General features: G+C 35.1%; 3 protein-coding genes across 4 annotated transcripts in view; 2 read left to right on the forward strand and 1 right to left on the reverse strand.

Annotated features, from left to right (window-relative positions):
• Positions 1-12,861, forward strand: part of LOC109041068 (uncharacterized) — a 70,702-nt gene extending 57,841 nt beyond the window's left edge. The window contains exon 4 of one of the 2 annotated variants that reach the window (XM_019057229.2): positions 4,360-12,861. In XM_019057229.2, coding sequence (XP_018912774.1) covers positions 4,360-4,973 — 614 coding nt within the window. In that variant the 3' untranslated portion in view covers positions 4,974-12,861. Of the gene's footprint in view, positions 1-627; positions 2,890-4,359 lie in introns of those variants that run through there. The other variant, XM_019057234.2, reaches the window with a different exon arrangement.
• A 5,008-nt stretch (positions 12,862-17,869) lies between these two features.
• On the reverse strand, positions 17,870-19,077 carry Chchd3 (Coiled-coil-helix-coiled-coil-helix domain containing 3). Its single transcript, XM_019057305.2, has one exon. It carries the CDS (start codon positions 18,917-18,919, stop codon positions 18,443-18,445), a length of 477 nt encoding a protein of 158 aa, XP_018912850.1. The 5' UTR covers positions 18,920-19,077; the 3' UTR covers positions 17,870-18,442.
• Positions 19,078-19,330: 253 nt separating this feature from the next.
• On the forward strand, positions 19,331-26,302 carry Uev1A (Ubiquitin-conjugating enzyme variant 1A). Its single transcript, XM_019057306.2, has 4 exons — positions 19,331-19,607; positions 20,381-20,523; positions 22,485-22,610; positions 24,925-26,302. The coding sequence occupies exons 1-4, from the start codon at positions 19,583-19,585 to the stop codon at positions 25,063-25,065; spliced, it is 435 nt and encodes a 144-aa protein (XP_018912851.1). The 5' UTR covers positions 19,331-19,582; the 3' UTR covers positions 25,066-26,302.
• The last annotated feature ends 1,057 nt before the right edge of the window (positions 26,303-27,359 follow it).

The following is a 27,359-nucleotide window of genomic DNA, read 5'->3' on the forward strand; positions in this document are numbered from 1 at the left end:
AGGCTATTGAGCAGACCCTGCATCTTGTCCAGCAAATATAGTTTGATTTGCATCGATGCTGTTCATACAAAAAACCACCATGAGAACAGTTGTCTCCTTATCTGTTCCCTAACACCGCCTACTCGTAAGATTAAATTCTATTCACGGGTCTAATTATTTGTAAAATATTTCTAAAATCAGTTCAGTGATAACAACTCCCCTCTTAGCAGGAGATAGTGCTCATCAGTACATTATAATTGAAATATTTTTATCCTAAAATTTTCTGTTGAATCCCATAAAAGAAAAAATCACTGTAAGTATACCTACATCTTATTTTTATTCAAGGAAAGCTCTCTTGGGTTTGTTTTGGTCCCTTCACTCCTTATTGTCCGCCAGAATTGGCCATATATCTACACCAGGTCAGGACTTCTTTGTGTTCTCCATGGAATCATGTTCAATAAAATCTTTCAGTCATACTCCAGCAGTGAAAATTTTAAAGTCAGTTAGGCTGGCTATTAAAGTCAAAGATCAGCTGTAAGTCTATCCGGTCTTTAATGATGATTTGGTTGACATGTCGTCTCCATCAAGAATTCAGTCACTTTATCATTATTTAATTTTGATTACTAATGCGTCTGCTCTATGTTTCAGACTCCTTATACTCTAGCACGTTTCCGCCGCCTTGGCCTCCCAAACAGAAAGGAAGCTACACCTGTCTAAGATGCAGTCGGTCATACTCCACATGGAACAATTTAAGGAGACATATTCGACAAGAATGTGGCAAAGAACCTCAATTCAACTGCAATATTTGTAGTTACAAAGCTAAATTTAAGTTTCAAGTCGCAAAACATGTCTTGTCTCAACATTGAGACACTCGTCCTATTAAAGCTTAATATTAGTTCAGTAAGCTTGTCTTGACTTGAATAGTACTTTTTTCGATGGAATTGCTTTTTTCATTATTCTTTTCTTGTTATATTTTCCGAAGAAAATATGCTTTGTCTGCACCAATTTTGAAATAATTGTAGGTTTTATTTATTCACAAGAAAAATATATTTAAACATCAGGACATATTCTTTTAAAAATAATTATGTGCAAACGAATAGAATCCAAAGAAACCAGAAATATTGCAAACCCTATGTGCACAGTTCTCCTTGGTGTAATTAGTAGCTGAAAATAGCGGTTCCTTCAAGCGAAAACAGTCCATTTTTCTACCTCATGTGCGACTCTGTCATCAAGCTTCCCTGCGGTAAAAGTAACCAGTGAAAGAGGCACATCACTTGTTTTAAAAAGAAAAAAAAATACTGAACGTCAGTTTTGTAGTTCTTCAAGAGGATCCCCTCGCCACGATTTTAGAGATGATTTTTCTTGTTTGAAAAAAGAAAATTAGTGTAAATATTATGAATAAAGATCTTCATTGGAAGATTTGATGACTTTACAGGTTCCTTTTCTGGCTGTTTTAGTTAGTTAATCACGAGACATCAAGCCATTTAAAATTTAATTTATTCTCAGTGATTTTATATTATTAAATTTATCTAGTCCAATTGAATTCAAATTAATATGTCCCAAAATCAAAATGCACTCATGTGAATTTTGTAAAGGAGTTGCCCCTCTTCTTTATTTTCTGTGTACATTCTTTTTCTGAAGAATCTCACAATTATTAAAGTGTTTGACAAGTATTAGAATACTTAAGCTAACTACATTTTCCTTCAGTTTATCTTCATGCCTACTCTTGGACGAGTTGAGGCTACATTAGATTGAATCAATTTCTTGCAGAGGGGGAAGTCCAAGACCTTGTCTCTTGGCTTGTGTATTCATTGCGCATATACTTGAAATCTCATGTTCATAAATCGTTCGGAACTTCCTGTGAATTTCTTTGTACTATTTATGATCAAATCGCAGTGATTTTTGGACATTCTCATCCTCTGCGTAATTCAAAAAATGGCGCAAGGAATCTTAAAAAGCAATGGATTCACACCTCTCCGATAGAAAATGATTAAATCATTATCTTCTTTCTTTACTTTCTGAAATACCCCAGAAACTTTCATGTAAGACTGTCTACGAGAAAAGGGACCTTAGTCTATGGATACAAGATTTTAGTAGTAGTTTTTAGTTCATTTTTTCGCCAATAGAGCGCATAAAGTTGCATTTTAACATTGATGGTGGAATTGCAGAAATGTGTGCCCTGGTTTGCGGCTTTGCAGTCTGCTTGTTATACTTCATTTTCTACATGGATAGCCACTCCATGTTATCTCTTGGAAACTTCTGTGATTTTTAATATCTATATAAAGTATTCTGTGAAAATTTCAAGTTATGATGTTGGTTCAGTCTCGTTTTAAAATACGAAGTAGGAGTCAAGATTTTGAAACATCGCAACCGAGAAATGAATTTTTGCAGTTTCCTTGTCAATATGGCACTATCTTGCTCTGAACATGGCAAATCAGAGTTTTAGCTTTCTCTGAAGTATGGAAATTGATTTTTTAAGAATGAACAAACAGAAACTTGAAATTGCCATATCTTTGGTTTAGTTAAAACTTTTTTGTCCCTTGATGTTCTTAGGATAGTCCTTAATGTTCTTGTCCAGTGTCAATTACATAACTTTGAGTACTTGTGGACTAAGATCTCTTTTTCGATGATGGTCTCACATTATATAATTTTCAATTCCCACTTTTTTGTAATATGTCTATTCTACTTAGGAAACTATTTGTGACTGTACCTTTCGGCAAAACATGAAAAAGTTTCTTTTTGTAATACATTCTCATACTCATTTAGTGGAGAGTTCTTCCAAAATGTAGTAAAGTCTCCAAACGCATGTAATGTACAGCTAATCAGTAGTGCCATTTTACATCTTAGGAGCTCTTGTTTTGTGATCATCTTATTCGATATATTTTTTTTTTCTTTCTTTTTTTTTTTTTTTTTTAACACAACAACGAAAGGGCCCCTTCCTCTAATTCCGTCTAGTCCTGATTATCGAACTTGCACACAGTATTTCCATTTTACTTCTTTGCGAGGGCATTTTCCCTATGCTTTGAACAAAGATTACCTAAACTAACAAGATCTCATGATGTCAGTGGTTTATTTGGCATACCCACAGATTTTATCCCTCCTCTTCCTAAAATATAAGTGATCACGAAAAAGCATGAAAAGATATGAAGGGAGGAGCAAATCAAGCAATCTCAGTTTTGTGGTGTTGAGTCCACCCTATGTTGGAAAAAAGATGCAGTTACAAATCATACACTTTTAGCCCTCAGATTTGGTCAACTGTTTGACCAATTTTAACTGACTGAATTGAAAGAATTATAAAATGAAATCAATTTTTATAAAATGTTTGTTTCATTTCTTTATAATTTTAGTTTGAGTCAAGGTCTATTTTTTTTTAAAAAAAATCCCGGTTGCATTCCGCACTGAAGAAGTCTCGATTCTAAAACCTCACCAAGAGAACAACCTCCTTTTTTTCAATAAGTAGGGCGCAAATCTCTGAAATAATCCTTAATCAAAATGTATAATGGATTTTTTTTTCTTGTTATCTATTTAGCATCTATTGAATGGTAACTTGAAAAGAAAGGATTGAATATGTAATGGAGCAGTGCAAAACAAAGCTTTTGGAATGCTTATCTCTTTTATTTTTTGCTGCCTCTGCCCTATCAAATTTTCGCAACTCTTTAAAAAGTTGTTAAGTAAAATATCAAATTTTAACAAACCTGTTTTTAGACAAGATTTTTGTCACTTTTGAGAACCATTTTCTCGATTGAAAAATAAAAATTTAGATAAATCTTCAAAGAACTCCTTTGGTTCTCCATTTTATTACCTTCATTTATTTGTAAAGATTAGTACATTAGCCTGAACAGAAAGGCTCAATACAAGTCACATTAGAAAAAGTTACAAGAAAGAGTAATCTTACAAATTTAAAAACTCTTACAAGGTGTAGAGAGGGTTTTGTAAAAAGTGTTCTTTTAATACCTTAATGAACAAATTTGGCGACTCAGCTTTGATAATGATTTCAGCGGTGGAGATTGACAAGGAGTCCTTGAATTTCATGTAAATAAAAATTAATTGATTCATTTCCTGTTTGAAAAACGCTTTTACTCTCTTATCGTTTAAAGTAGATTTTCTTCATTCCTGCCTCATTCTCCCCTTTTTGTCGTCTCTGATTTTTCTTTTCAATTTTTATCCACACATACATAAACATACTTACTCATTCTCCAGCTTTAACCCGCTAGTCCATGATTTTGCGGTAAGTTTATTGATATCTTTGGGATGGAACCCTTTTTGCCTCAGCAACTTTTGTGTTCAGCAATGCATGCATTTTGCTTTGTATTAGTTCTTTAAATCTCATCAGTGCAGTATTGTTTCTGGCTCTCACACTTTGATTTTATGTATTTTCAGAATGGTTGAAGCGAGGCCGGCATAGATGCGTTTACTCACGGTTCCAAACTCTTGAGCTTGAGAAGGAATACAAGTTCCACACTTACTTGCCAACGGAAAGGCGGCGAGTCCTTGCACCTCTGCTCGGTCTGACGGAGAGGCAGATAAAAATATGGTTCCAGAACAGGCGAATGAAAGAGAAGAAAACTAGCAATCCAGAAACCGACAGGCTTATACGACTGCATAAGAAGTTGTATTGCAGTATACCAGACAGTGAAGTTCAAGCTCCAAACCCAAATCAGAATCAAGAGGGAGAAAAAGAAAAACCATCCTCGTCAACAATGCCATCTACCACTCATCCAACAGACTATTCTGTTGCACAAAAAGAGCTCTTCTCAAAGACGGAGGAAATGGTCAACACCATCAAGCAGCTGAAATCCCTGACCAACTCCGTACCAAGTGCCACTAATTTAATTGTTCCTAAGAAAGAGCTTAAAGAGAGAGAAGCCGAACCTGAACCTCCGAGCAGCTTCATCGACCAAAGAAGTGAAGCTGAACGTAGGGCGAGACAATTTATTCCTCATTTTTACAATGAGCTTATGTTTAGTAAAAGCAAATCGCCTGACAGCAAATAAAAACCTGTTGGAGCTCTTTGATGGCTCCTCTCACTGTTTAGGATAGTTTGAATGGGTTAGTTATGCAGATTGCAAAATTGATGTGCTCTTGGTTGAATCTTATAGATTAGCAAAAAGCAGTGCGATACATTCATTCTAAGTTTCTGCCCCTGATATTGTATCAGAAATATCGTAGCCCAAAAAACGGTAGAATGCCGCAGTCTACTGTGCTTATACATATTATTGTCTCTCAAACAAAAAAATATATTTTTTCATGGGAAAACCATTGCATAGATTTGTTTTAAATCTTGGTGTCTTTTCTTTTAAGTGTAAAGAAAAATCACTGGAAATTTCAGGCGAATTCTTGGGATGGTGCTCCTTTAAAAAATATAATTTCAGTTAGAAATACTGAAACAGCTCAATCGAGATAATGTTCTTTGGTGCAGGAGGCGTCAATATTATAGTTATTTCACCTTTGCCCTATCATTGATGTATACCAAGCAACAATTGCAAATACTATTCATAATTGATTGATCTAACTGAAGTAGAAGGATTCTTGGTATGCAACACTTGGTTAAATGATATCATTCACCTTATTTTTCATTTTAAAAAATCGTAGGTATCTTTGTTAGCATTGGATGTAGAAACTTAACACCTGGGCCGATCTTATCATTTCTTTACCAGTCTGTAAGGTTCTACCATGTGAACTTGATTATAAGACATGCATAATTATTTCTTCTCAGTTTCTCATTTCGCTCTAATCATACATTTTCCCCCTTTTTTTACCTCCATTCTCTTTTTCATCCAATTGTAACAAATTTTACATTATTTTCTTCGTTATGGTTTTTGGTCTGTATCATACCCAATACCTATCCCAGCGGTGAAAATCCTAAAAAAAAACCCGCCAATTTTTGTACCTTGTTAAATTCATTAAGTTAGAACAGCCACATTTTCGTTTTGAAATGTTAAAATTTTTCTGGTTATCACTTAGAATTTTCTAATTCTACTAAAAGAAAGAAGGCAATTAATGGTATTGGTTATTATGATCTCATAATGTGTACAAGAAATACAATCAGTGGTGTTGGGAGGTAGATATCAGTATGTTGATGTACTTTTTAAGATGAAAATACACTTCCATTGTATTTCAATTGATATCTTCTTGACAAAAATCAAAGAAAAATTTTGGTTTTATCTTAGAAATTCTGACTGATAGTTTAACATGGAAAAAGGAGTCAGAAGGTCAGGGTACACCTTCTGTGCAGGTAACACCAAAAGAATATGGAAAAAAGACATTCTTAATTATTGTTCAAAATACGAGTAGGCACAAAGAAACATTTAAGTTTGGAAGTTATCTGCTCTTCAATTTAATGACTGGCACTGAGCTATCAACAGATCAAAAATGGGTGTTGGAAAAATCAATGAGTGAACTATCGTTAAAATTTGAAAAGGTCTCCAAAATTGAGTCTCTAGGTCTCAAGTTTTAGTGATGTTTTATCCTCCAATGACTTAGTTTATTTTTGATTGCTAAATTTAAGTGCCCTTAAACCTGCTGAAAGATCATCATAGGTCAATCGTAAATTTTTGAACAGTGGATCAAAAATGTTCTTACCCGTCATATTTTTGAATTTACTATGTGGAAGGTTTACTGGCACCTTGAGCTTGAAGATAATTGAAGAAGTGTGCCAAAATGTTTACTTTTTTTGGTGAAGTACATGAAACATCAATTTCCTTAGTGCACACTGTTCATGGCCTTTTGACGACTTGACTTCTCATTTTGGCTTTCAAAGTAAGGGCAACTCGGATCCATTTTCCAATTTCAGGTTGAAAAAAAAAATCCATCAGATCAAGTCACTCCCAATGGAAGTGTATTTTTACCTTAAATTATATAAATAATTTATGCCTCTCTTATTATCTTTAGAATGTTCCCCTAATATACTAAAATGTAAATTGTTTCAACCCCAATTTTGTCAACCTTCTCTTATAAGTTTCGTGTTCAAAAAGAATCACTAATGATGTTTCTTATTTAACTGGTAAAATACGAGGAAGTTAAGTTTTTAGTTAGTAATAACATAACTCATCCGTTTCACCTCCAAAAATTTGGTTGGGATCCGTTAAGGTCTCCAGATACAAGCTTGTGCTTAAAGGCAAATTTTCACCATCGAATATTGTGCCTTTTTTTCATTCAAATTCGACTAACAATTATGTTGTAAACTAAAATGTTGACAGATTCAAAGTCAGGTAACTGTCGTTTGCTTATTTTTGGTTATGGTTGCAAATTTAAACCGTTCTGTTTTGAATTCATCTTTCAAGGTCAATTCAAAAATTGGAAATACAATAAAAACTAGTGCCAATGAGATAAATCAAAACTTCCCTCTGAGGAAATCGAGCAAATATTTTTTTTTTAAATGCCCAAGCTTTAAAATCCAAATTTCGAGATAAAAAGAAAAGAAGTGTGCTATTCGACATGCGCTCAATCTCTTAAGGCCACAAATGTAAGTGTCGGAAGAATGCTTATTAAGACTGGGCTCGCATGCCATATGGTACACTTTAATCCATTTTTCTTGAAACTTGTACTTTGACACATAGGTCCTCAGTAAATATATCGGTTCATTTTCGTTTAGGGCTGAGACTGGTTGGTATTCAATTGTGGAAATTTGCCATATTGCTGTTTACAGCAGCAACCATAAAAATCGCTTCTCAAATGGACATAACTGATAAAAAGCCATCTGTGGCGGAAATTTTGACTGCCCACTGTTCATATTTTTTCTGCGTAAGTTATCTAGGTTTCATAGGTTTCCTGTCTTCATATGTTTTTCAGTTTTATTTGAAATTAATTTTTTTTGTATTGTGTAACAGCTCAGTTTACCATTGCAAGAATAAGACAGTATTTTTCAGTTAATTCTGCAATGGGTCGGAACAGTTCTCACTCGACAGAGAATCATGATTGCATGGCCTCTGCGGTCAAACATCTTGCAACTAAGGCTCCACTGAAGTGTTGTCCAGTGTATGTTTCATGCGTCATCATAGTCAACTGTCTTTGTCATGTGAAGGTGATTGTTCTACCTTACCTTTAATAACCCAAGCGGTGCTGTTTCTATTTTTTATTGACGAAATTTCATCTGTCCTTATTCTTTTTTCTTTCTTTCCTTCATGTTGTATTCTTTTAATTTTGATGTTCCATCTGCTGTTTCAAATGTGTTTATGCCAGCCCATGAACTATCGTGTTAGGTTTGTAAGAAACCTTACTTTTCCTTTGATCCATCATCTGTTAAAGGTAGTCAAGGAAACGTTACCATAATATTCCCTCACAGCATTTTATGTCAATACACAAAAAATATTGTGAGATCTTTGTGCATTAACATGACAACAAAGTATTTCCTAAATTGCTCTGTATGTCACAAAATCGTTTTACCATAATTTCTTTTGGTAACATTTCCTGTTAGCATTGCCGTTACTACATTGGGCGCTATATAACGCTCAGTAGTGTTTCAGCTGATGTTTTGGAAGTCATGTCTTAAAAATGTTGCTTCAATCTTAGCACTGTCGCTAGGAGAGCTCCAAACGTTGCACAGTCATTTAATTGAAAGTAGTGTCATGGGCGCATTGTGTAAAAATTGCCAAATGAAGAGAGGAAATTCCAAACCCTATAAGCGCCATGAGGTGTTGCTAAGATTTTGCATGTTGTTTTTCACTGTAAAAGAACCTCAATGAAATGGATTCGCTTCATTTAATTTTTATGAGGAAATTTTCTCTAAATTATGGTCTTATTTTCATGATTAGAATTGCCATTTTAAGCACACTAGATTCCTATTATAACAGAGAATAAACAGTTGCCAGATCTTAGCAACACCTGATGGTACTTACCAGGTCTTGAATTTCCACTTTTCGAATGGTTTTTTCCTTGACTTTTTGACATGTGTTGCAAACTGACGAGTCGGAAAATCTCGGAACCTTTCGTGCCATCGATTTGCTGCCATATCCTAGGCCAATCCTCTCAATGGAACATCGGATTGTTTCCCTTGCTCGCTGGCTAAAACTCTTAAATCAAGGTCCCTTGCTCACTCACAATGGCGAAAGTACCATGCTTACAGTTCAAACCACACAATTCTTGGTAGAATTAAATTAAGGTGATTCGATGGACGCCATATTTTGTGTCAGAATGGCATGCGATATATCGCATCAATTGGTTCCATTTTTTCAGCTACTCATCATTTTTCTCCAATTTTGAGATAGCAATTCTGTTGTCAGGAGACTAAAGCACTCACTTACCAATTTTAACAAGGAAACTCAATGTAATAAAGGCGTGGTTTTTTTAGAGAGAAAGTATCGCATTCGAGTGCAGTTTCGATATCAGTATCGAATGCGATGTTTTCTCTCCAAAAAAACCATGCCTTTACTACGTTGAATTGCTTTGTTAAAATTGGTAAGTGAGTGCTTTAGTCTCCTGACAACAGAATTGCGATCTCAAAATTGGAGAAAAATGATGAGTAGCTGAAAAAATGGAACCAATTGATGCGATATATCGCATGCCGTTCTGACACAAAGTATGGCGTCCATCGAATCACCTTAAGTGCATGAATTAACTAGTTGTTCAATGGATGATACTTCCGGAAAGTCAAAAGTAAAATTTAAGACTAAAGGAGTGAAGCCACAATTTTTTTTTATCAAATTTATTTATGTTGGCGACACAAAATTTGATCACCAACTGAAGCCTCATGCAAGAACTTCCTCAAACATTGAAAATCCAGGGTGGAAAACGCACCAGGAGGAAACAGAACAATTAGTTTCTCTCTGCTAGCGGCTCGTCACCACTTCGCGTATAGGATTTTTACTCCTCAAACCTTAAATTGAGAGGTATCATCATTACTAATTTAATTAAGACTCGTAATTAAACCCATTGATCAATCCACTCAGACTAGAAACCCTCCGTTATTTTATGAACTAGTCACTATTCCATTTCTGAATTAGTTAGTCATTGGGTTCATGCCTCCTTTAGACATCCATATAATCTTACATAAAATTTTCGTTTCTCTGGAGCGAAGTGGTTTCTAATGGTAATGGTATTTTAGTTAAGGCGCATCAAGAATGGTCTGAAATCATCTCAGTAAACAAGTTACCACACTAATTCAACTAGTCACTCTATACGTAAAAAAACCCATCTTTTTTACCCCCTTACATGAGGTTCCACCTTCCGTTTTTTACTTAGGTACTCGCTCTTGTTCCAATAATATGGTTGTAATAGGTGCCTCTTTTCCTCATACTTACATGATTCGGGAAATTTTGTATCGGAAAAGTAATCATGAATAATCATGGAAGTAATACCAGATTTGTTTGGTGTAATTATGCAGAGTTAGTTTTAGCACACTTGCCTTCAATGGCATGCACTAAGACTCCTAATGCATAAATTGGTAGAACTCTCCCTTGATTGCAATGCATGTGGAAAAATATAAATGTCCATTTATACCAGATTCTGATGGAGCACTCGAATTTTAAGGAGGTAATCAAGCATTCTTGGTTAAAAGAAGCTTTAGCTTACCATTTTGAATTATTTTTCGGAGGGGGGGGGGGGATGCCAATACCTTGTTTAAAAGTAAAAATTCATTTTACAAATTGAGTATGAGCTTGTGCCTTTCCATTTCAAAAGTCTATTGTATTATTTAGTTTCAAAGTAAACTTGGTGATGCTTTCTTTTCTTCTTGTTTCAAAACTAACGAGTTCTAATTACTAACATGATATTCCTCATCTTGGAGTGAATTATTCAAGTATTCCAAATTTCCCGGTTTATCTATGCTGCATTAAATATCTATCGCCTACCTCAATAATAATTTCTGTTTAAGAATTATATGTGTTGACTGAGGTACAATTTTGCTTTCAGATTCTAGACATCCTGATTTATATGTTGAATATGTTACATTCTTTGATTTTTTCTTTCTAATGATATATTGATTTACCTCAAAACGAATTTTAATGTTAAGAGAGTGTTTGTTTCTTGCATGCACATTCTCATCTATTCAACTATATTTCTGCTTCTTTGTGACAATTATCATGTGCTTATAAACTAGTTAGAATTCTTGAAACTGAGATAGCCAAAAGTTCGAGTTTTCTCTTATACATGGATCCGGCCGAAGCTCATAGATTAGCAGTAAGCAGTAAGGTCTATCTTAAAACAGTGTGAAATTAGGGTTTTAATCAACATGGAGATATCTTTCTTGAAAGGACCTGTAGCATGGTGTCTTCCCACCACAGTTTCATTTTTCAGTGATGTAGGTACTCCTCCAGATTCATAAAGATGTTTATCGTAAAACCGTTCAAATGTACAAAGATTGAAACCCCTTTATTTGTACGTACCATTTATACAAATGGAAAACAAAGTTGGCATCAAAATGTTGTAATATTCTAAACAAAAGTTTACCTACACCAATGTGAATTGTGTTTGGAAAGTGTGTTACATGCAAAGTTTAAAACTAAGAGTAAATGTAAAATTTTACCGAAACAAATTTATATGGAGCTTGACAAACTGTGAGCTTGTGGTTTTATTCAAAAATCATACAAAAGCTTTTCCTAGCTTGCATCTTTTAAGATTTGTTGAAGGTTTAAAATTTACAAAGTTTCTTTTTTTTTTTTTTTAAAGAAAAAACCAATTATGCAACTTTCATTATTTCAAAAGTCATTTCACATTGGTGGCTGTACACCTAAAATTTAAGTTTTATCCATCTAAATATAATTTTGAGCCGAATGCAACTGACCCACTGTAGATTGATCTCCGGAAGCCTGGTCACTTTTTTACCCACCTATCTTTTATGTAGTAATTAGTAAATTCATTGCTTAGTGAGCTGTATGTATCGAGGTTCTGACAATTTAACCTGTGATGATAATTCTGACTCAGCGCTTTTTATCACCATTCTAGGAAAGCTCCTTTTGCGTTTGTTACAAGGTGCAAGTCAGTCATTTTCCTCATCTATTTGAGACAAAATTGTGGGGCTAAACTAATCCGTTTATTTTTCTCCTCTTCACACTTCTAAAATACTCTAATTCATTTGTTATGTTTACAAGGGGCTTATTATCAGCCAAGTTGAATGAAACAAAGATGGAAGCACAGAAGCTAAGAAAAAGATTTCATTTTAACAATGAAGTTAATTAATAAGAGACGGAACAAAAATCAAATGATTACGTTAATACCCTATTGAAATTGAATTAAACAACTATGCAAATCTTGATTTTCAACCGTTTATCTAAAAACGTAGTTTTAGAATGGACGCGGGGCATTCATCCAAGTTCAAGTGAATGTGATGCTCTTCAACAGATCCCTCATTTTTTGCACCAGATGTGAAATCAGTTTGTATTATTGCATCGTTCAGCTACTGCTGAAAGAACAGCTCAGATACTTATCTCCAATTGAAAAAAAGAACACATAATGTAGCATTTTAATTTTTTTTCCCAATATAGTCAATATTGTGAAAAGTCTTAACGTATCAAACTTATTATTTTGTCTATAGAATTAAATGGGTTATGTGACAGATGATTGTTATCCTTGTTACCTATCTTTTTTTATGTTTCTTTTATTCTTCGCATCTTCAAGAAAGAATGCATCAACAGGGTTTTGTGGAGCATTTATTGTTTCAATTATAGAATTTGTTTAATTTGATCTTTATCGCCCTTTAAGTAAGGGAATTTTATGTAAAACCTAATTTCTCTTCATTGCTGAAGTAATGATTTAAGTTTGTCTAGGTGTTAAGTAATGTACATACATTGTATAGAAAGTGACTTACCTTATTAACGTAAGATATGAATTTGTTACCTGTGCCATTATATACGTTGTAATTCTAGTTGTAGTTTTAAGACTTTTAAGTAGGTACCTTTTAATGTTGCAGTGTGTGGAAAAGTAAAAATTTGGTGATGCCGTATTTTACATATGAGTATTCTTTGATTCATTATTATGTCCATAGTTAGCAATCCGTTTTCTCTTTTTCCCCAATGTAATGCTATCTTTCCATGAATTGTTCTCAAAATATCCATCCATCATAATATGCACAATGCAGATGTCGTCAAAATGATTTAATGAGGATATCCTAATCACCTTGGACCCTCTGCTTTATCATTAGTAGTTTCCAAGTCATTTTATCATCAGAGTGGGAAAAACAGATATCCTAATCGCCTATTTGAGCTGTTGGGGAGACATTGCAATGGGTACCACAAACAGCAAACATTTTTAACAGTCTGCCTCAAAGAAATTTTGAGCTTAAATGCTCTGAAATCTACCACCGACGAAGCAAATCATCCAGTGAAACAACTCTGATTGTGTGAGTCACACAATAAGCGTATCATATCATTGCAAATGATGCAATGGCATTGTATCGTTTGCAACTCTGGTGTTTTGCTTTTTAAGCACCTACTGAGATCATAAAATGAACGGAAGTGATGTAAAAATACTTGGAGCACGGTTTTTACATTTTGAAATTTATTCCAATGCCTAGGTACTCAGAATTTAATCAAAGAAAGAAGTCATCAGTTGTATGTCTAGACTCTAGAGAAACTAATGTCGTTCATGTTGTTAACATTTCCTTGGGTTTCTTCTAGAATCCTTCCATGAAAAAAGCTCTGAAATATATCCCCAATAAGACGGTGTATAACAAGCTCGGATAATGTAAGGGAAAAGGTCTTGTTGTTAAGACATCAAGAAAATAAATAACCTGAAGAATCATTTAATTTTTGGGAGTAGGTTCTTTGTCAATAACTTTCAAAAGATTCATAGACTTGCTAGCCAGTCAACAGCATCTAGGCACTGATTGATAGTGAAACTAAAAAGGTTTGATCTCAACAACTGTCAATAATTGCAATGTTCCATAACCACAGTAATGCCCCAATTATCCGACACAGTCGCAATTGAGTTTTTAGTAAAATACAAGAAACTTATAGCTGACAAGACAAAGACTGGTTTTTTGGGCAAGAATGAAATTTATTTTGTGTGTGGGTTTTCTGCACTCTTTTACCCATTGAATGATGATGTTTCATTAATTTGATAGAAAATTGGCCTAGCTTCAGCAAACAGAGCCCAAAACAGCATTTTTTCAGTCTTTTATTGGTGGTTTCCATTATTCGATACCTGACGTGGCCCTCCAGACGGGGCATTAGATAAAGCAGTCAGATAAGGGCATTCCTGCAAGTTAAGATTTCAATTCTCTAGCATAGTGCTTCTAAATTTCCCTTGTATCTACTCATTACAGCAGACCTATTGAAACTTACCAAAGTAATCTGTATCCTACCTCCTGTCTGTTGCTCGATCGTAAAGATCTTAAAGAAGTAAAATGAAAGAGAATCAAATGCAGTTTGCAATTTTTACATGACGTTTGCTTTATCTTAGTCTGTTAGTCCTATTTTTCAATTATACTGCTTGAATACTCTTTCCTCTCAATTAGGGTTTGCAACAGCACTTTTTTCACTTGTTTTCCAGTAGTGAGAACAAGTGGTTCTTATATTTTGACGGAGATAGCTGGTTATATTGTACCTGGGTATTTTAGTTTACCACTTTGACCTATTTTGCCAAAATATTTTACATATTGCGCTCTTCTAAGTTTGATAGCAAATGCTTAAAGTTTCAGAACTGCGGATAATTTCTTTAGAGAAGTTAGTACCTCAATTTTTTTTTCGTTTTTGTAACATGTATCCTCTTTCTTTTATTTTTTTTCTAAATCAAATAATAAAGACAATATAAAAATTCAAAGTCTCAATTTTTATTATTCTCTCAAACCTCTATAACACTATTTGTTCTCGTACAAATGAAGGTCATCAAGAGATAGGTTTGTATGCAACACATAGTAGGTTTTTTTTTTTTATGAAATACTGCCAAGATTTCGCAACTTCCACTCTAAGTTGTACTTCCAGTGACACCATAAACTCTACAGTACCTACATTTATCCCCGAAATTTAAAAAATTTCAATTTCAAAATTTTATATTTTATCAAAGTATATAGAATAGATCAAGGCTATAATGTTAAAATTTTCATAGAAAAGGTATGTGAAAAGAAAAATTGGAAAAGCTTTCAAGAAATGACATTAAGTACTTTTTTCTTGAAAAAATGAAGTACGAGAGGAAGCCTGCAATTTAGCAAACTCGATACACGTTCTTGCAGTTTCATAGGCGATATTTAAAACCTTCAACAGCTCAAATTTATATTGACTCTTTTTCAAGAACTTAAGCTGTTGCCTGAATATTTCTAATGGATTTTTTTTTTTTTTTTGTGTGTGTGTATTAATTAGAGCCTAAAATAGGTACTTAATGAGAAAGCTCTGATGTGTGAAGAGATGATGTTTGTCAGTTAATTGGCTGCTTGTCCTTTTTAACTGGAGCTATTTTCTCAAGATATCAGATTAATTCTCTGCGAGTCATTGGGAACAGGGCCGGATTAAGGGGGTGGCCACATGGGCCGCGGCCCGTGGCGGCAAATTTATAGGGGGCGGCAAATTTTGCAATTTTTTTAAATTTAGGTATAAAAAAAATCCGGATTAAGAAAAAAAATTACAAACCAGAAAAGGCGACAAAATCTCTAATTTACTGAGAGTATAGTAATTTCTACTTTTGTCGTCTTTCAGTGATACAAGAGACAGCACCTTTAATTAGTCGAGTTAAGAGAGAAACCAAACACGCAATTTGGCCTGGAACGGCGCGACTCACCTAGAGAGAAATGATGACGAGGACTTGAGATGAATAGGAGAAGTCCTCGGCGCGGCGATCGGCATGTAACACATATTAGCGCCTACAAGACTGCACGAATACTTCACGCATTGCATCAAACACAGTGCGGACAGCGTGAAACGGATAGCGCCTACAAGAATGCATGAATACCTCACGCATTGCGGCAGACACAGTGCGATCAGCGTGAGACGCATAGCGCCTACAAGACTGCGTGAATACTTCACGCATTGCGTCAAACACAGTGCGGTCTGCGAGGCGCGGCGGCGGAAGTTTAAATCACGAATCCACATTTATGTTTGTTCTTTCATAATTTTTTCGTTCATTTCTTACGAATGGAAGGCCTTGTCTACACAGAGATAGGTTTACGAAACTTAACTTTCGCGCAAAGTTCCGTGAACTTTTGCTAGAAGTGTTGACAGGGCTTTCCCAAAAAATGTGTTCAACACCAGTAAACGCGTCTTATGCACCCCTCCCCCGCTGGCACGTACATTTGATGGTTTTCATTGATGTTTCAAAACGAATGAGAAGGGGGCGGCAAAATACTAGCGGCCCATGGGCGGCATGTAGGTAAATCCGGCCCTGATTGGGAACCCTCAAAGTTTTGTTGATCAATTTAGGTAGAGGCAGCCCTAACAAGGAGATTTAATTCTGAGGCTCAAAACAACATAAATTGGTGTTCAATTTCCTCAACCATCACAATTAGAGTGAGCTGTTGAAATGATGACATTGAAAACCATCAAATGAGGGGCTTGGAAGGCAAGGCACACGAGTGCGTTTTTGGTAAAAATTGAGAAATGGTTTCAACGTAAGCTAGTCTTAGGATATATTCTCTGTGAAAAATTCATCACTAAAATCCAATTTTTAAGCATTAAGAAGCGAGTTTGAACCTTACCTCCGCCATATGGCGCCAAGTAATTTTGGAACTCTGAACACTTATTCTTGAAATAGCAAAACTGCATTTGTACATCTGGCACTCCAAGCCCCCCCAAATCATCTGATATCAAGGGTACAGAGCCTATACCAGACCACCTGCAATGGGTGCAAAATTACCTGTTCCTAGCTTAAAATGGCATCATGACACCATCTTGAATTGACTAATAGATGGTTGGAAAGTGTACCTAAACCATGCTCGATTCAGAAATTGAAGTGTAGACTAGGTGTTCAAATCCTGATTCTTCAAATAAAACTTACATACTGTGGCCAGTTATGACTTTACAGCAGATTTCTTAGCTTGAAAGTTAAATGTTTTCAATTAGTGAGTTAAGGAGCATCAGTAATAAGTCTAGCGCTTTAACCAACTGGAAAGTGGTCAGGCCGTTTGGAATGAATCATTGATACAAACAAAGAAAATTCTTACTAGGTAAGTACGCCCATCTTTTCATATTCTGTAATTATCAAACTCGACAAATTATTAATATGTATTCAAAATAAGTAGCATTATTGCATATTATCAGACCATCTATCAGGTGATTCTGAGAGCAAGATTCGCCACTACACTGAGCTGCTAATTTTTGGTCTGTGTTTGAAAGAAGCAATAATTACCATAATGTCCGAGTTAACGCAAGAAACTGGTCAATAACATGTAGCCGCCTTACACTGAGTGGCGTAACATCAAATTTGTGAGGATTCATTGTAAATTCTTATTAGAAATTATAAGAACAGACGTTCTTCATTGACTCAATGTGTAAGAAAAATAGCTCCGTATCATCTCTCTCTCTCACATTGAACCAAGGAGCAATATTTGTTGCAGTGGTTTCCAATAAAAATGTTTCATGAATTCTCACCATTTTGAGATCATACCACTCAGTATGCTGCTACAAGTTGAATGGATCAGTTTGCATTAACATGTACGTCATGGTAATTTTTGCCTCTGAAAGACACAGGCTAAGTAGCTGCGCAGCAGGGTAGCAGATCTTGTACCTAGATCACTTAGAAATTAAAATCAATTAAAATTCCTCTATCAATTTCAAAGACTGAGCTGTCCAAGTTATCAAACTACATTAGAATATTGAGGGATATGAAAAATAAGCTCGACAGAACAATTTGTTTAATACTTGCATGAAACTCTTACGTCACCTCATTCACAAGGACCAATGTTAAAGAAATTTAAAAAGTCACAGAAGGTTCTAAAATTTGGTTCTTAACTTGAGACAGGAATAATTTCCTCCAATATTGGATCATTCGTCCAGTGAGGCTTGGAGTATGAATAAAGTAGAAAATGAGATTTGATTATTTAAATATCAATATAATTTACAAATACTTACAATCTGTGGCATTATAACATAAACACTTATAAAATTCAACATGTTTTAAGTAAGCATTGATAAGCAAACTTTCAAACAAAGCAGATTTTTATGCATAGTCAATTAATCAACGCAGTGCTTTGGAAATGGGTGACACAACAGTGTTAATGCCCAATTCACTTCAAGTTTAGCGCAGTTATACTTTAAAATGGCATTGAGTGAAATTCCCTCTAAAATAAATCATGCACGTATGATTGATCGAAAAAGAATGCAAATTTGAGAACATTTTGGGCAGAGCTATTTCCAACCTCCCCGGTTGTTTTTTGCCCAAAGTACTATGCAGAGTGAAGTTAGAGAAAAATTACTTTCAATGAAGCTATGGTAAGCCTCCGTTCTTACATGGAAATCTAGGACAGAAAATATGCATACTGGACAGGATGACGAGACAATGATTTAACTGTACCTGCTAGTTGATTGACTAGGTCTGAACATAAAAACTGCTGATACAATTCACCTTCAACAACTTTGGCTAATGGAAGATCACTGACTCAAAACTAATAAGCTTTATTCACCAAGCAATTCTGGAATTTGAGGACTTCCTGTGAACATTTGAGGGCTTGATGTCTGTTCTCCTCGTAACATTTCAATATGTTCTTCTTCACATCTTCACAAGGCACTTTCTTCCCAAAACTACGTTCAGGGTACATGGACTCTATCTCTTTGATCGCTTGATAATATTCTAGTTTCATGACATCTTCGATGGACCTACTACTAGCTTGAAGTTTCAGAAGTCGGTCATTCCAATATTGATCATTGGCTGCAAGTTCTTTTTCCACAAGCCTCTTGACATCTAGTGAAGTTAGGCTATTTGGTGAAACATGATGTTGATTAGGATAAACAGCTCGTTCTGATTCAGGTTTACTTTCTGGTTTTATACCTTTTAATCGGTCAACGACTGCATCAGACACTCGAATCACTGTTCCGTCATTTTCCACTTCTACCTTCCTGGTGGAGCTGCTACCACTGCCCATGATTCAAAAAATTGTATACACTCACTTTAAATGTCTTTCAAAGTGAGAGGAAGCGAATGAAACCTACTTGGAAACTTTAAAATCACTAATTATTCACACCCTATCTTGTAACCTTTGACACATAACCTCAAGAAAAGAACCATTAGACGAAAACACCGTTCACCGATGTTTACTTTCGACTTTTAACGTTGCCAAGTTTATGTTTACAACTTCATGAGTGGCTAGGCGAATACAAAGTCCCTTCACAGTCGTAGTATCATGAGCATCCATTTTATTTTTATTTAATTTAGCAAGTTAATTTAATTCATTATTCGATTTTGCAAATAAATCATCATGCAAAAATTAAATTCTTTACTACCGGACAACACAGCACAAAAGAAGCGTTCTCGCGGTTTTGTGCGTATCATCGATGACTGATGATCGATCGTTTGACGTTATCATAATCTTGCCGCAGGGCCAGGCAATTTTTGGGAAGCCGGACGGGCCCAACTCGGCTTTATTTATGTAATTTGTCGTCTTGCATTATTCTCCGTTCTCATCTTGCTCATGATTTAAAACACCCTGTGCGCACTGAAATTCCGGCAACCACCCTTTTAACGTCTTCCGAGCCCCGTGCCCTATCCCGTCACGGTTCCTTGATAGCGCAAGCACAACACTAGCGTCATGGCGACAACTACTGGCGGTGTTGGTGAGTTCTTTTCTTTGTCGCAATTATTCAAAAATATCTACCTTTCACGCCCAGTAGTAGAATTCTATCTTGCCTGGGAGTTGATTAAACCCCACTCACCCCCTCATTCCTCCTCATGAGTATGGCCTTTCTGGGAGGCTCAGCCCTGGTCAACAGAATGCTGGCTGATGGCTGCAAATATTCTTCAACTCAACAAATCCTCTAATCTTTTGCCTTTGAATTTGATTGGACCTGAAGAATTTCTCACATTACATTCATGGACCCATGTCGAGGGTGCGGTTGAACTCGCTTGGCTTTGGAGCCTCATACCTCTGTTTTAGGTTATATTAGTGATTATGCGCTCCGTGATTCAAGGCCATTTGGTCTTCTGTGTCACTTCAATGCCTGGTGTAAAATATTTTTCATTGACGTCCAGGTTCTTACAATGATTTCATAAATACCTCATCACCGTGACACATGGTTACGGATGACCTCCCTATCCAAAGTGTGTGTGGACCTAGAGAATGTGGCTTTGTTGCTTAGTTGCAAATTCTATATCGAATTTTTCAAACCCAGTCCACAATTGGGTTGTATATCACCCTCACCCTTATTTCAGGATTTATGATGTTATGTCACTTATCATCTCAATTCTGTCCCTGTATTTTTTATTTCACTCAAATTTATTACTCATGCTGTGGTAACTTTAAGTACTTAATTGTTACTCTGAGAGAACCATTGAGTACCTCTTTTTGTAGCTTTTGGTTTTGGTTAGTGTCATTTTTCTCTTGTCACAGTGATTCCTCGCAATTTCCGGCTTCTGGAGGAGCTAGAACAAGGTCAACGTGGTGTGGGCGACGGCACTATCAGTTGGGGACTTGAGAGCGATGACGACATGACCCTTACTCACTGGACTGGCATGATCATCGGACCTCCTAGAGTAAGATATCTTCATTATTTCCTTAATTGGACTCTAACATTATTAAAACAAAGGACAACGCTGACAATTTTGGCTGGAACTGAACAAAATTACTTTAAAAGAGGTATCAATATGACTGGGAATTTAAGCCTCTTCACCCCCTTCCTTTTCCATTCCTAGGTGGGTAGCATCTGTGATTACCCCACTTATCTGGAACATGATTCAGCGACGTATATTTTGCCTATTTGGTCTATCTTACCCAGAACTTCTATGTAATATTCCATCTCCTCTTCAAATCTATTCTCCTAAGGAGGGAAAAAAACACTTTTTAAGTACTATCCATATGATCCCGAGAACAATAAGTAGAATTTTGTACAACTAGAATCTACTGGCCTGCAGCCTGATTATTAAAATGTTTCTTGCTTTTTGTGCATGAAGCGATGCATTTGTGTCCCAAAATGTTTCCATTTTCGATGTCCCATTGGGCCAACTTAAATTTCAGCAATCAGGCCGAAGATATATATTAGAAGGTATTGGCCTTCTCCTCTTGGAACAAGCTACCACTATTTTAAAAGGAAGTATTCACGGAAGTAGCTTGATTGCGTAGGTGCAATGCCACGTATCTCTGTCAGTGGTGTCGCAGACTTCCTGTCATACTTTGTTTATTTTTTGGAGAGCTTGTCAACATAATTTCTTGAATTATTTTCATTGTGTGCTGAGTATATTCTGTATAACTTTCAAGCTACAAAGTTGACTTGTCACTCCTCTAAAAAATGAAATAGCAAAAATTGTTTAACACTGCAATGAAAATTTATGGTTTTGCGCTTTAGCTATCAAGCTGTGTAATTTATATGATGAAGAACGAATTGAATATCATAAAAGGAAAAAATTTCCAATTGTGTACGAGATAATTTGATTGCATTTTGCAAAAAGAAACCAAGAGCAATCCGATGTTGTTTGGATTGTGTACTACTTACATTCTCTGCAATGAAATTACTGAAATCACGCTAAGAGTTACATTTACTATGGTAGTTTTCATCTTGAAATTGTAGTTTAATGAGAATAAAGAAAAAACGTGTTTAGATGATCAGATCATATTTACCAGGTTAAAGAAGTTGCACAATCTCAGCCACATTGGAATTCTCGTGGTTCTTTTTTGCAAAATGCAATCAAATTATTTGCACATTTTGAAAAATTCAGTGGATGTCTTTTGATTGAAAACGTTTTAAGTATCAACAGACAGTTCGCTCTGTTGTATGGAGTTCATCGTGAAATTCATGAAGAATTATAGCTCCTAAATTATTTATGCTGAAAGGTGTTCAGTGAGTCATGTCAGTTCAGAGGAATTCACCTGTTTTTAAAACTGAAGAAAAAAGAATGGACAAATGTTACATAAATTTCTGCTGAGTACTGCCGCTTTCTGTCGTGATATTTGTCTATTCTTTTCTTTCTCCAGTTCTGAGACTATCCACAGGTTCAAAGTTGATAAAATCGATAAACTTAAATCTCTTAAAATAAGTTCTGATCAAGTGATATAACTTTTTTTCTGTGGTTTTGTGAACAAGTTGAATCCTTGAGCTTAGATCTGTTGGAAAATGCTACCAGCAATCCTTAGAAATAATAAGTAAGGTATAACTAAAAATTGTCTTGTGCAGAAGTGGGATGAGAAAAAGGCAGATGAGTTTCCAGATTTGACACAACACCTTGATTAAGTACCTTTTCTTGATCCCTTACTGAATCATTATTCTTTTTTTCGATTTGCTCGATAAAATCCAGCTGTGAGATCTTTTATTGTAAACTAGCTACTTACCACCATTAACCCATAAATTCCCATCAGAAATAGGTATACACTCTTGATTATATCAAAGGCCGCTCCTTGTTGGACTTTTTTTGCGGTTTTTTCATCATGGTTTTTTTTTGTTGCTGATAACTTTTTTGACTTCTGAGATTAATCAACAAAATATTATCCTTTTTCCTAACAGACACCGTATGAAAATCGCATCTATAGTCTTAAAATTGAATGTGGCGCCAGGTATCCGGATGATGCACCATCAGCGCGTTTTGTTTCCAGAATCAACATGACTTGTATAAACAGCTCAACTGGTGTTGTAAGTATAGTTTAAACTTTTGTCCGAATAAACTTACATTTTACTTTCCCTCACTTCTCTATGCTTCTATGTATAATGCATGATTTAAGCTCACACGGAAAAAAAAAGAATTGCTGATTCAGCAATTCAATTGCTAAAAGCAGTGAGTGCAATGTTTCAATGTAGATTTTACAACACAAAAATGCTACTTTAACCACCCCCGTGGTTAAATTAGTTTACAATGTGGTTAAAGTAGCATTTTTGTGTTGTAAAATCTACATTGAAACATTGCACTCACTGCTTTTAGCAATTGAATTGCTGAATCAGCAATTCTTTTTTTTTCCGTGCAGTAAAATGTTCTTGTGAACCCATAAAATTCTGCTCTTTGAAAACGAATTGAAAATTTGTATGGCCACCAAAAGCATGTATTCATTATTTTTTCTTTTACATCTAATGTATTATTTGGCCAGTTTCCTATGGAATTTTGTATGTGTGTATATACAAGAGCCGGTTTCACAGCCCTCTGTGACACCTAACTACCACAGTCCCTTACTAGAGAGTGCACACTCTCATTTCATGTAAAATCCCCTGTTGCCACCCTTTCACTAGGTGTACCATATATCTTCTCCGGGAAATACCCAATTCACTATCTTCTTTGATAGCCTTTTTTCAGTCATTCTATTAACATAACCATACTAGACTAGCTGTTTTGTCACAATGTCAATTACAACGTTATTTTGGACTTTCATCATCTAACGCACTTTAAAATTACAGATCTGATCTCTTTAGAAAACTCTGCCAACCCTCTCCAGAAATCCAATTTTATTGCTCCAGCATATCCTATGCCCATTTCTTCATAATATATACTTATTTTCATCCATATTTTATTTTTGCAAGAAAAATAATTTTTTTCCACATGATTAGAAAAAGACTTCTCGGATAGGGTGAACTTTAAAGTTTCCAACTTTGTCTTCCACCATTTTAGCTTTCGAAGTTGTTAAAAGTGACAATTCCATTGTGTTAAACAGCCAGAGAATCTCTCATGAAGGGTCTTGAGAAAGTTGGGAAATGTCAGGGAACTTGGAAGTCCAAAAATTTTGGCCACCCAGAATAATAAAAGTTGAATGCTTAGTCAACGTAACTTGATGTTACGACTGATGATGTCATCTTTTGACGCCATTTTAGGGAAGCCGTTCATTTTTATATTATTTTTCAAGTACTATTACTGGCAAATGGTGAATCAACCTATAGCACACCTTTGACTGATTACCATGACAGTGGACTTACGTTCATAGATGGTCAATTGAAATGAACCATCAAGCCAGAGCTTGTATCATGAAGAAGTTCATAATCCTAAAAAGTACCCTTTTAACATGAAGAAAAAAGGCAGGGTCCTTGCATTGTCTGCAGTTTTCAAGAAAAACAGGTCTAAAAAGTTAACATAATTTTCCGAATGAAGACTTGGCACTGCTCCTGTGTCAAATTAAGCAGAGCCTTTTGTCCCAAGGCAGTCTGTTTTATCTTTCTGATTAGCATGTAGCAAGTAAAGTGGAGCTTTTCATGATCACCAATATTTCAACCAGATAGCACGTGTAAAAAAGCTGAAAAATTCTTTTTCTTTAAAACTGGCACATAGAAAGCTTGATCCTAAAATCTCATCGTTTTGCAAAGCATGTTGAATGACTATTAACAAAATATCAAGAAATTTGGCTCTGGATATATTTCAATATTATTTTATTTGGCTGTCTGAGCTTGATTAGCTTTTAAAATCAGACTTTCTTTATGCCCATCTCGAGAGATGTGGGGCTGAAAAGTTAACTTTTTGTTTTATTACAAGCCATATCCAGTGGAAATGTTGCAACATCCAACTGGTGATCAAAGATAGCTTTTGTTTTCTTGAGGGCCAGGAAGAAAGAGGCAAAAATAATCAAATTCCTTCTAATGATAACAGTGTGCAGAGCAGCATCCACATATACGCAGCAACAGTCCCTCATCTCCATTCAAAATGAAGGCAAAAAGATTCAACTTTCAGCCTAGCTTTTCTTGAGACTGGCCTATAGAAAATTTGATTTCTAAAGCTCATCATATCAGCAGGTCATGTGGAACATCACATCAAATAATGTTGAAATTTAGCTTGCATCGAATTTCGTGGTATTGTGTGCACAGTCCTTTAGCCGAAGCCGAATTCCTTAGCTCTCCATGCGAGGTCCTTAAGTAATCATGAAATAACCATTAATGAGAAAATGAAGAATGAATAATGTGATCCTTATTATCTTCTCAGTATTGTCATTTAGCAGGTTGCTCAATAGCTGATAATAACAATTTAAAATTTCAGGTTGATAATAGGCAAGTTCCAGTTTTAGCACGTTGGCAGAGAGATTATACTATCAAGACAGTTCTTCAAGAATTGCGAAGATTGATGACATTGAAAGATAATATGAAATTATCACAACCGCCCGAAGGTAGTAACTTCTAGCGCTTTTGTAAATCATATTTCTGTTAATTATTTTATTCTAATTTTTTTCCTTCTTTTTTAAAATAACATTTAAATGAAATCCAACAATTATTATCTGTGTCTGATTCACAATAGATTTGTGCATTAACGTCACATCTAGAAACGAAATTCACTCGCTCGTTCTCTGTTAACAGTTTTAATGCACTCATGTTTTAAATGCAAAAACTTCAACTGTTGCATATTTTTAAGTAAAAGTTAAGAAATAATAGGTTTATATTTATTAATAAATATAAATGTGTATCAAAACGAATGTATATGTATATATTTTTTACTTTTTCAGGCATACGTTTCCCCCCTCTTTTACTCATAAATTTAAATTTTTTTCTTGTGTAACTCTTTAATCTTGCTTTTTCCCTACTTCAAGCGAAAAATGATTGAAAACCCTTATGCAGGAAAGTTATGTATATGTTCTGCCTCAGAGCTGACACAAAGTAATTTTAGTCGGCTGAATTTCAAAGCATTGTATCAAGATAAATTTTGTCTCCTTGATTCTAGATTTGTCAATGATATTACAATTATTCAATGCAGATTTTATTTTTTTAAAATGCGTTTAATTCTTGTTAAGTGCACCTAAATTTGTATGTAAAGAGGGGCGTAACCTATCTCCATGGGAACGGATATTTAGTCTCGTCTACTTTGTCAAAACCTGAACAACCGAACATTTATGTTGATTTATGACCAACATTGCCATGCATTTAAGCAAGTTTTCAAAAAACACAGTAAAGTATGCTATTTTACATTGTAATATCTGTCATCTCCTCTAGTTGAACAGGTTTTAACGCAGTAAATGTCACTCAATTTTTTTCTGTGTACCATCTTATTTTGTCTTACTCTGCCTCCAGGGAAGATGAATAATCATCTCTTGAAGTCATTTAACCTTGCATAAGATCTTTCGAAAAAAAGCCTAAGTCCATTCCTTACTTTGCATTGGATTACCTATACTTTATTTCACCTCTGTTCACTAATTCTTCCCGCCTTTCAAGTAACAAAAAATTGCATGAAGTCGAACATTTTTCTGTAAGTCATTGAAAGGCAATAATACTTGCTCAGATGATGAGATTTTCCATGAAAAGGGTTTCATACATGATGAAATGTCGATAATTTTTAAGATTCCTAAGTTTAATAAATCCAGCATTGCTGTACAGTTATAACCGTGCGTTCCCAAGTTATTTTCAAATAAAATATTCTTACCATTAAATGCCTCCACAGTTTTCCACATTGAATTTGGTGATTTTTTTTTTTTTTTTTTTTTTTTTTTTTTTTTTTTTTTTTTTTAATAACTATTTTTCCTCTTATAAGATTAGAAACTCACTCTTAAAGTTAATTCTTCCATCTTAGTTTCTGACAGAGGAAAAAGTTTCAGCTGAATTACAATTCTGTTTTTAAATCTCATCTTCTTGATTTAAAACAACTATATACCAAGCTTTCGTGTGTAAATTTACTCTTGTTAATTTGTTTTCTGAAGGCAAATACACTACTTTTATTTTTATCTCTCTTGACCATTGATCAAGAATTTGGAAGACCTTATTAAAAAGTAAAAATGAACAAATTTACATGGAAAAAAATTCAATGGATCTTTTCATACCCTTTGCCAGGTTGGCAGTACCTAGATCATTGCAAATACTTTATCAACTGCTTGACATGTAGAAATTGTGGCTGAAGTTCTGCAAGGTGTAACCTGATTCTGTAACCAACTGTAGTTGGTTCCTTTATTTCATCTGATCAGCAGCACATAATATTTTCTTTCACCCTTGGGTCCGCTGCACTAATCACAAACTTATGTTTTGATGGTTTAAGTTTATAGATTAGTTTTAATGAATAAGATTTGTCCACTCTTCTTTCTAAGTACAATATTCATGGAGATAATGCCTTTCAAAAACACGGTGTATGTCATCATCCAACACAATGATGCATATAATGGTTTTTTTTATCTTTGATTCATTGATAATTCACACATTTGCACTGGCAAAACAGGGATGAAACCAAGGTGGAAGAATCCCAGGTATGCACCAGTGCAGAAGATGACGTCATACGCTGTGTTTTCGTGAGGGCGATATCTTCATTATTACTGGACGTTGAAACTTTGTGTTCAGATGAATTTTTTTTTTTCCTTCTCTATAAACTGCAGTAATCAAAACCTGATTCTGTGACTAACACGGCTGACCCATTGACTTTGAAGTCCCTATACATAATATGACTTAATTTGATCCTGCCACACCTAAAATTAGTATTCAATTTTGCCTTATAGACTGGTC

The sequence above is a fragment of the Bemisia tabaci genome, chromosome 1 (genome assembly GCF_918797505.1).
Source record: "Bemisia tabaci chromosome 1, PGI_BMITA_v3".
Classification (NCBI taxonomy): Eukaryota; Metazoa; Arthropoda; class Insecta; order Hemiptera; family Aleyrodidae; genus Bemisia; species Bemisia tabaci.